The sequence below is a fragment of the Capsicum annuum genome, chromosome 4, assembly GCF_002878395.1.
Source record: "Capsicum annuum cultivar UCD-10X-F1 chromosome 4, UCD10Xv1.1, whole genome shotgun sequence".
NCBI lineage: Eukaryota > Viridiplantae > Streptophyta > Magnoliopsida > Solanales > Solanaceae > Capsicum > Capsicum annuum.
Genome location: NC_061114.1, coordinates 791,058 through 803,234, shown reverse-complemented (window position 1 = coordinate 803,234; position 12,177 = coordinate 791,058). Strand labels below are relative to the sequence as shown.

General features: G+C 34.7%; 2 protein-coding genes across 3 annotated transcripts; both read left to right on the top strand.

Moving 5' to 3' along the window:
- The first annotated feature begins 1,337 nt into the window (after positions 1 to 1,337).
- Positions 1,338 to 4,734, top strand: LOC107868500 (uncharacterized protein At3g27210). Of its 2 annotated transcripts, XM_047410482.1 has the most exons (4): positions 1,551 to 1,688; positions 2,865 to 3,045; positions 3,887 to 3,967; positions 4,086 to 4,734. In XM_047410482.1, exons 2-4 carry the CDS (start codon positions 3,015 to 3,017, stop codon positions 4,520 to 4,522), a joined length of 549 nt encoding a protein of 182 aa, XP_047266438.1. In that variant the 5' UTR covers positions 1,551 to 1,688; positions 2,865 to 3,014; the 3' UTR covers positions 4,523 to 4,734. The 2 variants fall into 2 exon arrangements, with proteins under 2 accessions (XP_016570690.1, XP_047266438.1); XM_016715204.2 differs by lacking the exon at positions 2,865 to 3,045 and having other exon boundaries at positions 1,338 to 1,688.
- A 3,087-nt stretch (positions 4,735 to 7,821) lies between these two features.
- LOC107868501 (triacylglycerol lipase 2) lies at positions 7,822 to 11,677 on the top strand. The gene is made up of 9 exons (XM_016715206.2): positions 7,822 to 8,129; positions 8,258 to 8,368; positions 9,938 to 10,078; positions 10,180 to 10,290; positions 10,363 to 10,506; positions 10,728 to 10,768; positions 10,854 to 10,933; positions 11,015 to 11,110; positions 11,209 to 11,677. The coding sequence occupies exons 1-9, from the start codon at positions 7,938 to 7,940 to the stop codon at positions 11,526 to 11,528; spliced, it is 1,236 nt and encodes a 411-aa protein (XP_016570692.1). The 5' UTR covers positions 7,822 to 7,937; the 3' UTR covers positions 11,529 to 11,677.
- The last annotated feature ends 500 nt before the right edge of the window (positions 11,678 to 12,177 follow it).

Below are 12,177 nucleotides of genomic sequence, written 5' to 3'. Positions count from 1 at the left end.
AATTAATTCCACTAAGTCACCCATTAAAAAACTTCTTGAAAACTTTACAAATACTTTAGAATAAAAATCATTTGTAAGGACAATATGAAAAAGATTTAGTTAATGCTTTCTTAATTTAGTAAAATCAAGAATTAATATTCTCTTCATTTCATTTTACTTGGACGTAATTCATTTTATACGGTGATTTAGAAATCATAAGTTGAAGAATGAATTTTATTATTTTATTCTTTATAATATTAAGGAAACCGACATAGTATAGAGGTTCAGGGATTTAAAATGTTGGAAGAAGAAAAAATGTTTAAAATGTTACTTTTTAGTGGGTTCAGATGACAAATATGTACGTATAAATGTCTAACTTACAAAATCGATATAGTATAGAGGTCCATCAAACCATTTTTCCTAATATTAATGATGTTTATTGGGCATAGAAATGAATATTGAAATTGTAAGTATTTATATTTAATGTATACAATTAATTTGAATATTCAAATGAAAGGAAAATTTCAGAAATATACAACTTATATTTTCAATATTACAAAAAATTTCAACTCTCTAAACATATTACAAAAATCCAATATATACACAGAATGTTATGTATATGTCGGCTATGTTATGTATATTAATATGGTGAGAGAGTAAAGTAATTTTAAAAGTGGAAGAAGTAATTTTAAAAGTGGAAGAGAGTATAATTATTTTCAAAAGGGTGATATTTATGTTATTTATACTTTAATGAATAAAGAAAGTATGAAAGATTAATTTGAATAAGATGACCAACTAATATAAGGTGTGGTAAGGAAAATTGTAGAGTGATTTTTTTTTTTGGTTTTCCTTCAGATATTCGGTATCTGCATTAGAGCTCGACTAATTCAGATTCGCATTGGGTAGGGCCCCATTTAAAAGTAACGTTTCTAACAAAAAAATTTTCATGTCCAAAGTCGAAACCCATCTGCCGCACCGCAAACCCGTGTTGGTTGTAGAGTGACTTAAATGTGCTTACGGAGATTTTTGGGAGAAAAATGATTCAAAAGACCCCAAGTTTTCAATTAAGAAAAGAGGACAAGTGGTCCTACAAATTTGTTAAAAGAAAAACTAAATCCCTTTAAACAACTAAGATAGTTATTGAACAATTACATTAGTTATCTGAATAATTTCACGCAATTATTGAACAACTTTTGTAATTATTGAACTTCTGTAGTTGTTGAACAACTTTGATAGTTATCAAACAACTACCAAAGTTATTCTACAACTGAAATAAATTATTAAGATGAAAAAACTTTAAAAAAAATAAAAAAAATTATTCCTCCCACTTAATTTAAAAAACTTCACTTGACAACTTGGGAGTACTCTTTAATCCAAAGTCCCCATTTTTGGAGTGCCTTTATTATAAGTGATACACAAAGGCTCTTGGCCTTTGCTCTTCCTTCTTCTCTCACTTGTACTTCACTCTTTGCTCTTACTTTCTTTGTATTCTACATGGATTAATTAATTTTGTGATTAAATATTTGTTAAAGAAAGGTGTTTAATTGGAAATATGGGTTCATGTGTATCATCATCAGTGCATAAAGATCTTCCTCCTCAATCACTTGATCTTTTTTATGGTTCAAAAACTCATGAGGACAATCCTTCATCACCTCTAAAGAATCTATCTTCACACCCTCCTCCTCCTCTTAATGCCTTTCCTCATTTTGGTAATCTTCCCTTCTATAGTCTTTTATTGTTTGTTTGGCTAGACAAAGATGCTGTTGTTTTTTTAATCCATATTAATCTAGCTGTGAATAAGCTGACTTGAATACTACGATTATTCAGAAAAGGAAAAAAAAGTTTGCTGTTTTGTTAATGGAGTACGTGCAAGCTGGCCTGGACAATACGGTTATCCCAAAAGAAAAAAGTTTTCTGTTCTTCTAATTCATTAATCTAGGTGCCTACAACCTGGTCCGAAAACTATGGTTATCCAAAAAGTAGAAAAAAGTTTGCTGTTTTTCTTAATCCAGTAATCGAGATGCACGGAAGCTAGCTCGGATACCAAAAAGTAGAAAGTTGCTGTCTTTTTTAATTGATGTTTCTGAATTCTGATTGTGCAAGTTTTGAGTTAGTCAGATTTTTGGCTTTGCTAATCAGGCTGGAGGTAGCTGTTGGTTAGACCTTTATTTGTATTTGAAAATTTATTAGTTATTTAATTAGAAGGGAACCTTGGAGTAACTGGTGACACCGTGCATAGCGGTAGCTTTAGTGCACCGGGCTGCCCTTTTATTAGTTATTTAAATGTGAACCCTGTAACTAGGATGGGCTATGTGTCGGTTCAGAATTCATAAACTTCAAATCTTGGTTGATTTTGATAGGTTTCGATAGTTCTATCAAACCCATGTGTTATTTGATTCATCACTTTCTGATTATTTGGCTATTTTTGTAATGCTTTAAGGATAATTAAGGAGGTAATGTGTTTGATTTGATGAACATATTTAGGCTTATTTTATGATAATATTAGTAGAATATGAGATTGAGATTGAGATATAACTTTTGTTATAACGACTGTTGAGTTTGGTGGCCTGAAAACAACAATTTAATGTACAAACTTAGAGCATCTAGTGCCTCTGCCCCCTTCTAGGATGATTGCAAGTAAGCATTAAGTACAAAATGTATGAATCGAATTTTGACAAGTCCTATCTTTAACCGAAGAGTTACCATCGTCGCTCTTCCCTTCAATTCCTTCTGTATTTGTGTAACGATGAACTCACTATTTACACGTATATGTCTGAATATTTCCAGTTCCTAGCCTGCCATGTGTAGTATACTTTAACTCCTCGGATTGCAGCAACTATCTCCTTCTTGAGTTGCTTCCATCTTCTTCCCTTTATCCATTGTAGACTTCGCGTAGCAGCTTTCCTTGGAATTGTAATCCCTGCCCATGATGACATTGCATTCCTCACTTCAGACACCAACTGACAATCGACAAATGGACGCTGAACAGTTTCCGCTTCATCTTCAGCACATAGACAACATTCCTCAGTATCCATATGTATGTTCAGCTTCTGCATTCTCGCGTTGGTAAGCAACCTGTCTTGGTATGCTAACCACATGATCACTCTTTGTGTGGGGAGCATGATTGAGCTCCATAGTAGATCTGCTTTCCTTAATCTAGTTACGGTACCCAACATAGCAATGTAACTACTTGAAACTGAGTATATGCCATCTTTCATCAACCTGTATGCTCCGCTTGTGTACCGCTATACCATTTCAATCTTCAAAGAATTTAGTTTCTTCCAGTATCAGCTGAATAGCTGAGTCTTGAGGTGGCGTGTGACTCCAAATGTCTCTGTTGGTTTTCATATACACCTTGTGGACCCATTTCACCCATTGAACATCCTTCTTCGTTGTTGATACCAGAAGAAAAATGTTATACAACTAGTTTGATATTGCTAGTTGCATTCAGCCTTCTCGAAATTCAGTTCTGTTCATGTAGATTAGCAAAGGTCAGTCGAGTAAATCTACCCTCGTCGAGTGTTCCATTTTCATCAACTTGTGTTCTTGATCATCTGCCCAATAATAGCTGTATTACTTGAAAATCATTCGTCTTTTTGTGCATCTTACTATTTACACGTTAAAGACCCAAGCCGCGGGAGTTTACCAATGAATTCTCCCAACCAATCGCATTTCTCTTCATCTCTATTAGATATATTTATTTTGAGTACGTATATTAGGCCTTATGGTTCAGTACTCCTTTCAGCATTCTTCTTTAGTTTCTCAAAATACGACTTGGACTGCTTGCGTGAAACAGCCCACCTTGCAGAGTGTTGGATTATCTTCCTGCATATTGTTTATGTCTACGGCCGTGTAGTTTGATTGCATCTTTTATCTGAGAGTCGAAGACATTTCTTTCTTGTTGTAGGCAGTAAAGAGGAGACGTTTTTTGATTCCCAGGCTTGGTTGGATTCTGATTGTGAAGATGACTTCCTTAGTGTTAATGGAGGTAAGATATGTTCTTCGATTGATGACGCTTCATTTTTGAAAAAGTGCTTGCAAGCGACTCGGCCATTTCTTGTTTACTTGTCATGTTATTCTTCTAATGCTCTCTTATTTAATTGCAGATTTTACGCCTTCGCGTGGGAATACACCTGTGCATCCCAGCTTGGCTGGAAATTTCAAAGATGAGAGAGCGGCCGCCGCCCCTACTTCTTTTCAGCAATCAACCCCGGAGGAAAAAAAGAAGAGATTGTCTGAACTCTTCAGCGAAAGCTTGAGAAGTGAGCTGGACCTCAACGAACAAAGTGCTGCAGACAACCAAAATGCAACGAGTACCAAAAAGGAAAAGGAAACTCCATCTACTGGCGAACGACTTCCACCAAGATCCACACCTGGAACACCTTATGCGTCTGTGTGTAACAGCGAAAGAACTCCCAATGGAGAGTTAAAATCTGATGTCAAATCATCGAAGCCAGTACAATGTTGTCTTCCAAGGTTGCTTTCAAGTCGTAGCTTTAGTGAAAGGAGGAAAAGAATGAGCCCCGCGCATACTGTTGGCTGATAGCCAAAGCTGTCTCTCTTAAGGTATATATATATATACATATATATGTCTCTGTTAGTTTACGTGCATGTTTAAGGAATTCGGAGACTTTTAAGTTATAGAATATGAACACATTGATGGTCAGTAAAACTTAACAGCCATGATATTTCGGCACAAATACACAGATGTGTAGAGTTCTGTTATTTTCAATTTCATTCTTGAATTAATTAGCAGTAGTTCGCGTTCGTTTGATCTCTGTTAATAGGCCCAGACACGTTTGATCTGCTATTCCCCTCGTGGAAATAGCACCTTTTGCCTGCTTTTCAGCTCTGTAATTGAAACTGTCACTGTCGCGGAGTTTCAAATTTCATAGTTTAATCAATCAAGTAGTGTGCATGTTGGCCGTCTTAACAAGTCGGCAGTGGAATTTTACTGGGTATGTTATTGTTATTGTTATTGCTATTGTCATTGTTGTATGGTCAACAACCTCATTAAATTTTGTTTCCTTCTCTAGGTAAACATTCAAGTTCAATACTCAAAATATTGAGCATAGTAATAGTCTCCTTTTTGTAAGCAAAATCATGGTTTGAAATGATTTACTTGAGTGGATGGTTCATCAACAGCAACAGCATATCAGTGTGTTCTCACGAAGTAAGGTTTGAAGAGGGTAAAGTGTCTGCAGTCCGTACCACTACTTCAAATGAAGTAGAGAGGCTGTTTCCGATAGACCCTCGGCTCGTGACAAATAACAGTATACCAAGCGGAGAACATAAAAACAAACAACAAAATTTGGTAATACACCACTAGATATATAATAGAAGAAACAAGACACCTACAGAGAGTATGACTATGAACTACCGATCCAAAATCACAAACATCAGCAAAACACTACGAATAAGAAACTACACGACACATTCACAACATTATGACTACAGGATGCACACTTACCCACTAATCATCTACCTTAATCCGCATCTTTCACACCTTCCTATTATGGTTCATGTCCTCTGTAAGCTGTAATTGCTCCGTGTCATGCCTAATCACTTTCCTCCAATACTTCTTCGGTTTACTTGTCCCCCATTTGAAATTATCCATAGCAAGCCTCTCACACCTTTGTACTGGGGCATTCGTGCACCGCCTCATCACATGCTCAAATTAAACCATCTGAACCTTACTTCTCGCATCTTGTCTTCCACCGAAACCATACTCATCTTCTCTCAGATAATCTCATTTCTACACTTATCTCTCCTAGTAAGTCCGCACATCCATCTCAATATCCTCATCTCCACAACCTTCAACTTTTGGACGTGGGAGTTCTTAACTGGCCAACACTCCCCTCTATCCAACATAACCGGTCGGACTGTCACTCTGTAAAACTTCTCTTTAAGCTTATGAGACACCTTTTTATCACACAAGACTCCAGAAGTGAGCCTCCATTTCAATCACCCTACATCGATTCGATTCATCACGTCCTCATCAATCTCTCCATTTTTTTTAATCATAGACCCGAGATACTTGAAAGTATCTCTCTTTCGAATGACTTGAGAATCCAATTTTACTATCACGTCAGCCTCATGCATCAAATCACTAATTAAACTTACACTCCAAGTACTCCGTCTTGGTCCTATTCAACATAAACCGTTTAGACTCTAGGGTTTGTCTTCAAACCTCTAATTTATCATTAACTATTTCCCGAGTCTCGTCAATAAGCACTACATCGTTAGCAATAACATACACCAAGGCACCACCCCTTGAATATGCCGAGTCAAAACATCTATGACCAAAACAAATAAAATGGAGTAAGCGTCGATCCACTTCGTAAGCATAAGCACATTTGCTTTACGCCCTCGTCTATTTAACTTCACACAAGGTACCAAATCAACATAAAAGAGTGATAAAAATACGCTAAAATTAAGGTCGGAGGTAATAGAAACTCCGTAAAGTTGAAAAGTATCGTCGTAGCAATTTTGCTCATAATTCATGGTACTGGTTACTTATTTGATAAATAAATAAATAAAGAACATAGCAACAGATTCCATGAATTACGAGTCACTACTCACTAGTATGATTGCTTTGACGTGTGGATATTTACCAATTACACTATATATATATATGCACCTTCCGTTTAATCTTTTATTTTTTTATAATTTTGCCCATATACATATGTCATCATGAGAATTATTTTTATAACAACATATATCTATGCACTACATACAATTACGTTATCATTTTAGTCAGTGGACAATCTACGTTGGTATATAAATTATAAATTAAATTATCACTTCTATTTGTTTGATCCATTCTATCCATGAAAATTTGACAACTAATTAATTATCCTTTAACATATAGTATACAAGTAGCCAAAAAGCAAACTAGTGATGTGTAACAAATTAGCCAAAGTCCCCAACTTGTCCTTACTTTATCTCCCTAAAATATAAATTTTGGTTTAGGTTATTTCATAATTTTAGAATTTCTAACAGATATTAGTTAAGTTTCAAACATAAGATAATATCCATTTAGTGTCATCATTTTATATTAGTACTTCCACGTTAAAACTTATCGACCATTTAATATTCACACTAAATCAAATAACACAATCAAAAATTAAAGTAAGATATCATTTAAATTAAATGATCAATGGTCGTGTACTTAAAAGATACATATCTCACATTTGTTTATTTATCAAAAAAGTTGAGGAAGTATTTTACTATACTTCCATTCTGTATGTGATAGTGTAATTTACATACGTTTGTTGGTGTCAAATTAATATAATTTTTTCTTTTATACTATCAAGTCAGCTAAATAATATCTATATCTATATATAGATAAGTCTCTTTAAAATGTGAGGTTTGTAACCTTAAAAATAAGATATAATAACGCCTGTTACAACAAGTAAAAGGTGACCTGATAGTATAAAAGCTCCATGACATAACAACGTATATAAAAAACTTCAAAATTGGTGGACCCCAACGCCCATTCTCTAAGAAGTTCTGTGTTCATACTAGAAAGTGTCATACGTAGTCCGATATGTATGTATAAAAAGGGCAGTCCGGTGCATTAAAGCTATCGCTATGTGCGGTATTCGATGAAGGATCCCAATACAAGGGTGCATTGTACGCAGCCATTTCGCCAAGGCTGTTTCCAAGATTTGAACCTGTGATCTCCTGATCAAATGGCAGCAACTTTACCAATTACTCGAAAGCTCCCCATCTGTGTAGAAAAGCAAATAAAAAAAATCCACCTTTGAAAAAAGGTGGTGTACAAAATCCTCTCAAGTTAGTCAGTTGAAAAAGCACACCAGAATAAAGAAAAAACAACTCATTTTCACACACACACACACTATCCATTTTCCCGGTGGATTTCACTATAAATATTTGTCTTTGTTTCACAATTTCACCATTGCACACCCTCCCTTCTAGCTCCATTATATATAGAAATGGCATTATTTTTTGGAATGTTCTTGTCATGTTTACGTATTCTGAGTCTTCTCACATTAGTTATGTTACTACTGCTCGAGCCTAATCGCGTATTAGGCTCAAGCAGAGGGAAACATTTTGGCCTCATTAGTACTTCTGGTATGTGTGCTTCCACAGTAGCCATTCATGGTTACAAATGCCAAGAGTTTGAGGTACTTAACTTTTTCTTTTTTAGCTATTATAACTTTGTATTCAACTAACTACTATATAGTTGTCATGTAGCTAGACATGTTGTTGGATTCTCTTATATATATATGTTTTCTTTTTGTAAAATTTTCAGGTACAAACTGATGATGGATACATACTAAGTGTGCAAAGAATTCCAGAAGGACGTGTAGGAGGTGGTGGGCAAAACAGGCAGCCAGTGTTGTTGCAGCATGGAGTTCTTGTGGTACTTTTTATATATTAATATCACTAGCTCTTTTTAAGTTCTAAAATTATTAATAAAGGTTAAAAGTAGTAGTATAAGTGTATAACTATAGAGTAAAGTATCCAGCTAGCACCTCCTGAACCAACTATGAACAAATTTGTTACGACACAGTACTCCAACTTCACGAGGTCGCTGTTACCCCTGAACTAAATTTTAGCGTATTTAGCGGACGTGATACTTTTTGTCAACCTTTTTAGCTAACGTAGAACCTTTGACTTGGGACCTATTATTATGTAATAAAGATGTCACGTCAGAGCAAAAGGGTGACAAAAATATGTTAGAACTGAGTTCGGGGGAGGGGGGATTTAATAGAACCCTATAAAGTTAGAGTGTATTGAAGCAACTTTGATCATAGTTCGAGGAGATAGTTGATGCTTATTTCTATAACTATATTATTAGTGGAGTAAAACTTGGAGATATCAAACTTTCACGATATAAAATAAGTTATCCATCCATGTTACAAATTAAAATAAAAATACTAAGAGTGATGATGATTTTTGAGTGGTAACATCACTAATTAAAGAAGGTCAGTCATCATGATTTCTTAAGGTAAAAGGATATATATATATATATATATTTATAATGTGAAACCGACATTAAAAATCTTGACCATATGGTATATTTGATATATCAATCGAAAAATAGTGAGCTTTTAGTGGTGGACCTTATGCCAATTAATGCCTTTTAATAATCATTTTCACCTAGGTATGATCCTTAGTGAGTTTAACAAAGAAGATTTGAGATATAAGAATTGTAAAATGCTACGCTTATAAATCATGTATATTGTTATATTCGGGCAGAATAAGCAATACCACAAAGTAAAAGAAAATAAGAAGAAAACACGTGGAGATCCTTGCGGGAAAAATCACGGGCAGAGGAATACAATGATGGAGATGAAAATCTCAATGACGCAATTTTCACACCCAAAAAACAACCCACTAAACGCACTTATATAATATGTGCGTACAAATAAATTCTAAGCCCAAAAATAAACAGGTCGATGTCGCGGGGGCGAATGGATCGCACCGCAAACTTTTTGGGGCCGAATCAACAGAATTTGGGTCACAAACTCTAACATATATATTGGATGCATTTCCAACGATATATCAATTTTTTTTTTTTAAAAAGAAAAGAGTGAGAGGAAACAAAGATGTGTGTCAAAAGGCGATCGAACCTGAGAAATTAATTAAAAAAATAAAATTTACTCTCTTTACTCGTTGACTATACTAAAATTTATCCTTTTTTTTACTTATTTTACTGTTGATATTAAATACTATTCATCACTCAATGCATTTTCTAAAGCAAAGCATGTTATAGTAAAATTACGTCTATTATTTATTACAGTATTTCTTAAGGTGTGTGTGAAATGAATAATGGATAAGTATATATTGGGAGTAGGTAATTATAAGTAAATCCATTGTTAAACATTACGTATATATGTAATTGATATCCTTGTAGAAGTGTTCAAATTAAAATTTACTAGACCTATGTATATAACTAAAATGCATGATCATAATTTCAATTTTGAAGGATGGTGCAACGTGGTTGTTGAGTCCACCGGAACAATCTCTGGCAACGATCTTGACAGACAATGGGTTCGATGTTTGGATTTCCAATACCAGAGGAACCAGATATAGTCGTCGCCACGTTACCCTTGACCCTAATGATCCGGTATCTCTTCATCTTCAAATCATTTGGAGAAGCTAGGTAATCAAAGAATTTATTGTGTATTACATGTTGTCAATGATGTATATTTGATTAATGATTTGCAGGAATACTGGAATTGGTCATGGGATGAACTGATTGTCCATGACCTACCAGCTGTTATTGACTTTATCTTCAAACAAACTGGACAGAAAATACACTATGTAGGTCATTCAATGGTAAGTTTAATCTTTTATAGTACTATCATGAGACATGTAGTTATACATTATCTCTAACGCATGTATTGACAGGGAACTTTGATAGCCCTGGCATCCTTCTCAGAAGGAAGACAAATAGACAAGGTGAAATCAGCAGCCTTACTCAGTCCAATTGCTTATTTGAGCCATATGACTACTGCACTCGGCGACGTTGCTGCTAGAGCCTTTGTTGGTGAAGTTAGTACTCTAAATTTTCTTCATTTATACTTTCTTGTTAGTTATGCTTTGTGTTTAATTTGTTATACTGTAGTGGTATGGTCTGCGTACACTCTACCCTCCCCAGACTTCACTATGTGGGAGGAATACACTGGGGGGGTATGTTGTTGTTGTATACTTTCTTGTTAATTACAAACTAGTTGGATCGATAGAGTAATTTATATGTCTGTGTGTGTCCACAGATCACCACGATATTTGGTCTCGCGGAGTTTAATCCAAAGAGGTAAACAACTTCATCAGTACTCATCGATCATTCTTTTACTGATCAATAGTACTAATGATGAGTTGACACTTTGATTTGTTTTCAGTGGACCTGTAAACAAATTGCTCAAGTTCTTCTGTGCTCAGCCTGGAGTAAATTGCTACGACTTAATGACTGCAATTACTGGTAATAATAGGTTTAGATAAACTAATTAAGTAGGTATTCTCACAACTACAACTTAGTTAATCACCTTCCATCTGATTAAAGGGAAGAACTGTTGTTTGAATTCGTCGACCGTCGAGATCTTCTTGAATGATGAACCCCAGCCCACGTCTACTAAGAACATGGTGCATTTGGCTCAGAGTAAGTTATTCGATCCAAAGTCCGCTTTTTCAATCATAAATCGCAGAAAATGATTCGTTATACTTAAGTCTTAAACGCGTTTTGGTCATTCAATGCAGCTGTTAGAGACGGCACACTTTCAAAATACGACTATGGGAGCAACTATAACTTGGCGCATTATGGTGAACCGAGACCTCCAAAGTATAATTTAGGCGACATTCCTCGCGATTTTCCGCTGTTTCTCAGCTACGGCGGCAAAGATGCACTGTCTGATGGCAAAGATGTTGAAACTTTGCTTGACTATCTGAAGTTTCACGATGTTGGCAAGTTGCATGTTCAGTACATTAAGAATTATGCTCATGCTGATTTTATCATGGGAGTTAATGCCAAAGATCTTGTTTATAACCAAGTTATTTCGTTTTTTAGAAACTATGGCTAGGAATATACAAGGGAAAAGGAAAGTGAATTGATAGATTTTTTTCTCAAGTTTTATGTACACAAGAATGTTCATGACAAAGATGCATGAGCAGACTAATTATTGTTACATTAGCTTGAATAATATTGAGTTACTTACTACATTAGGATTAAGGTTTGCGTACACGTAAATCATTTTCGAATCCCACGAAATGTACGTTATTGTTATTGTTCTTATTATTATAGACTAGTGTAATAGTTCTATTCAAACTTGAACCTTCTTACAATATTGTGTTGAGTATTCCTCACCCCCAATATAATCCACTTGAGCCCATGAAAAAATTGGTTTGATTAGTAAATCGAAATTAAACCATGAGAAATCTTATTAAAATTTGTTAATTCATTAACTCAGTTCATTTGACTATTCAAATTAAGCGGAACCCGCTTATTTGACACTTGTAATAAAAATGAAAAATGGAAAAATTTGCCATATGTTTCCACTTTTGATCTAACCATTTTCTCAACATTGGCAAATCTCAATCAGGATGTTTGTATTATTATCTCAGAGATGACGGTTATAGTTTTTGAATATTAAACTTTAATTTTAAAATATAACATTAATCTAATTTAACTTAAATTTTAAAAAAATAATCAAATTAATGCTCAAAAGATGA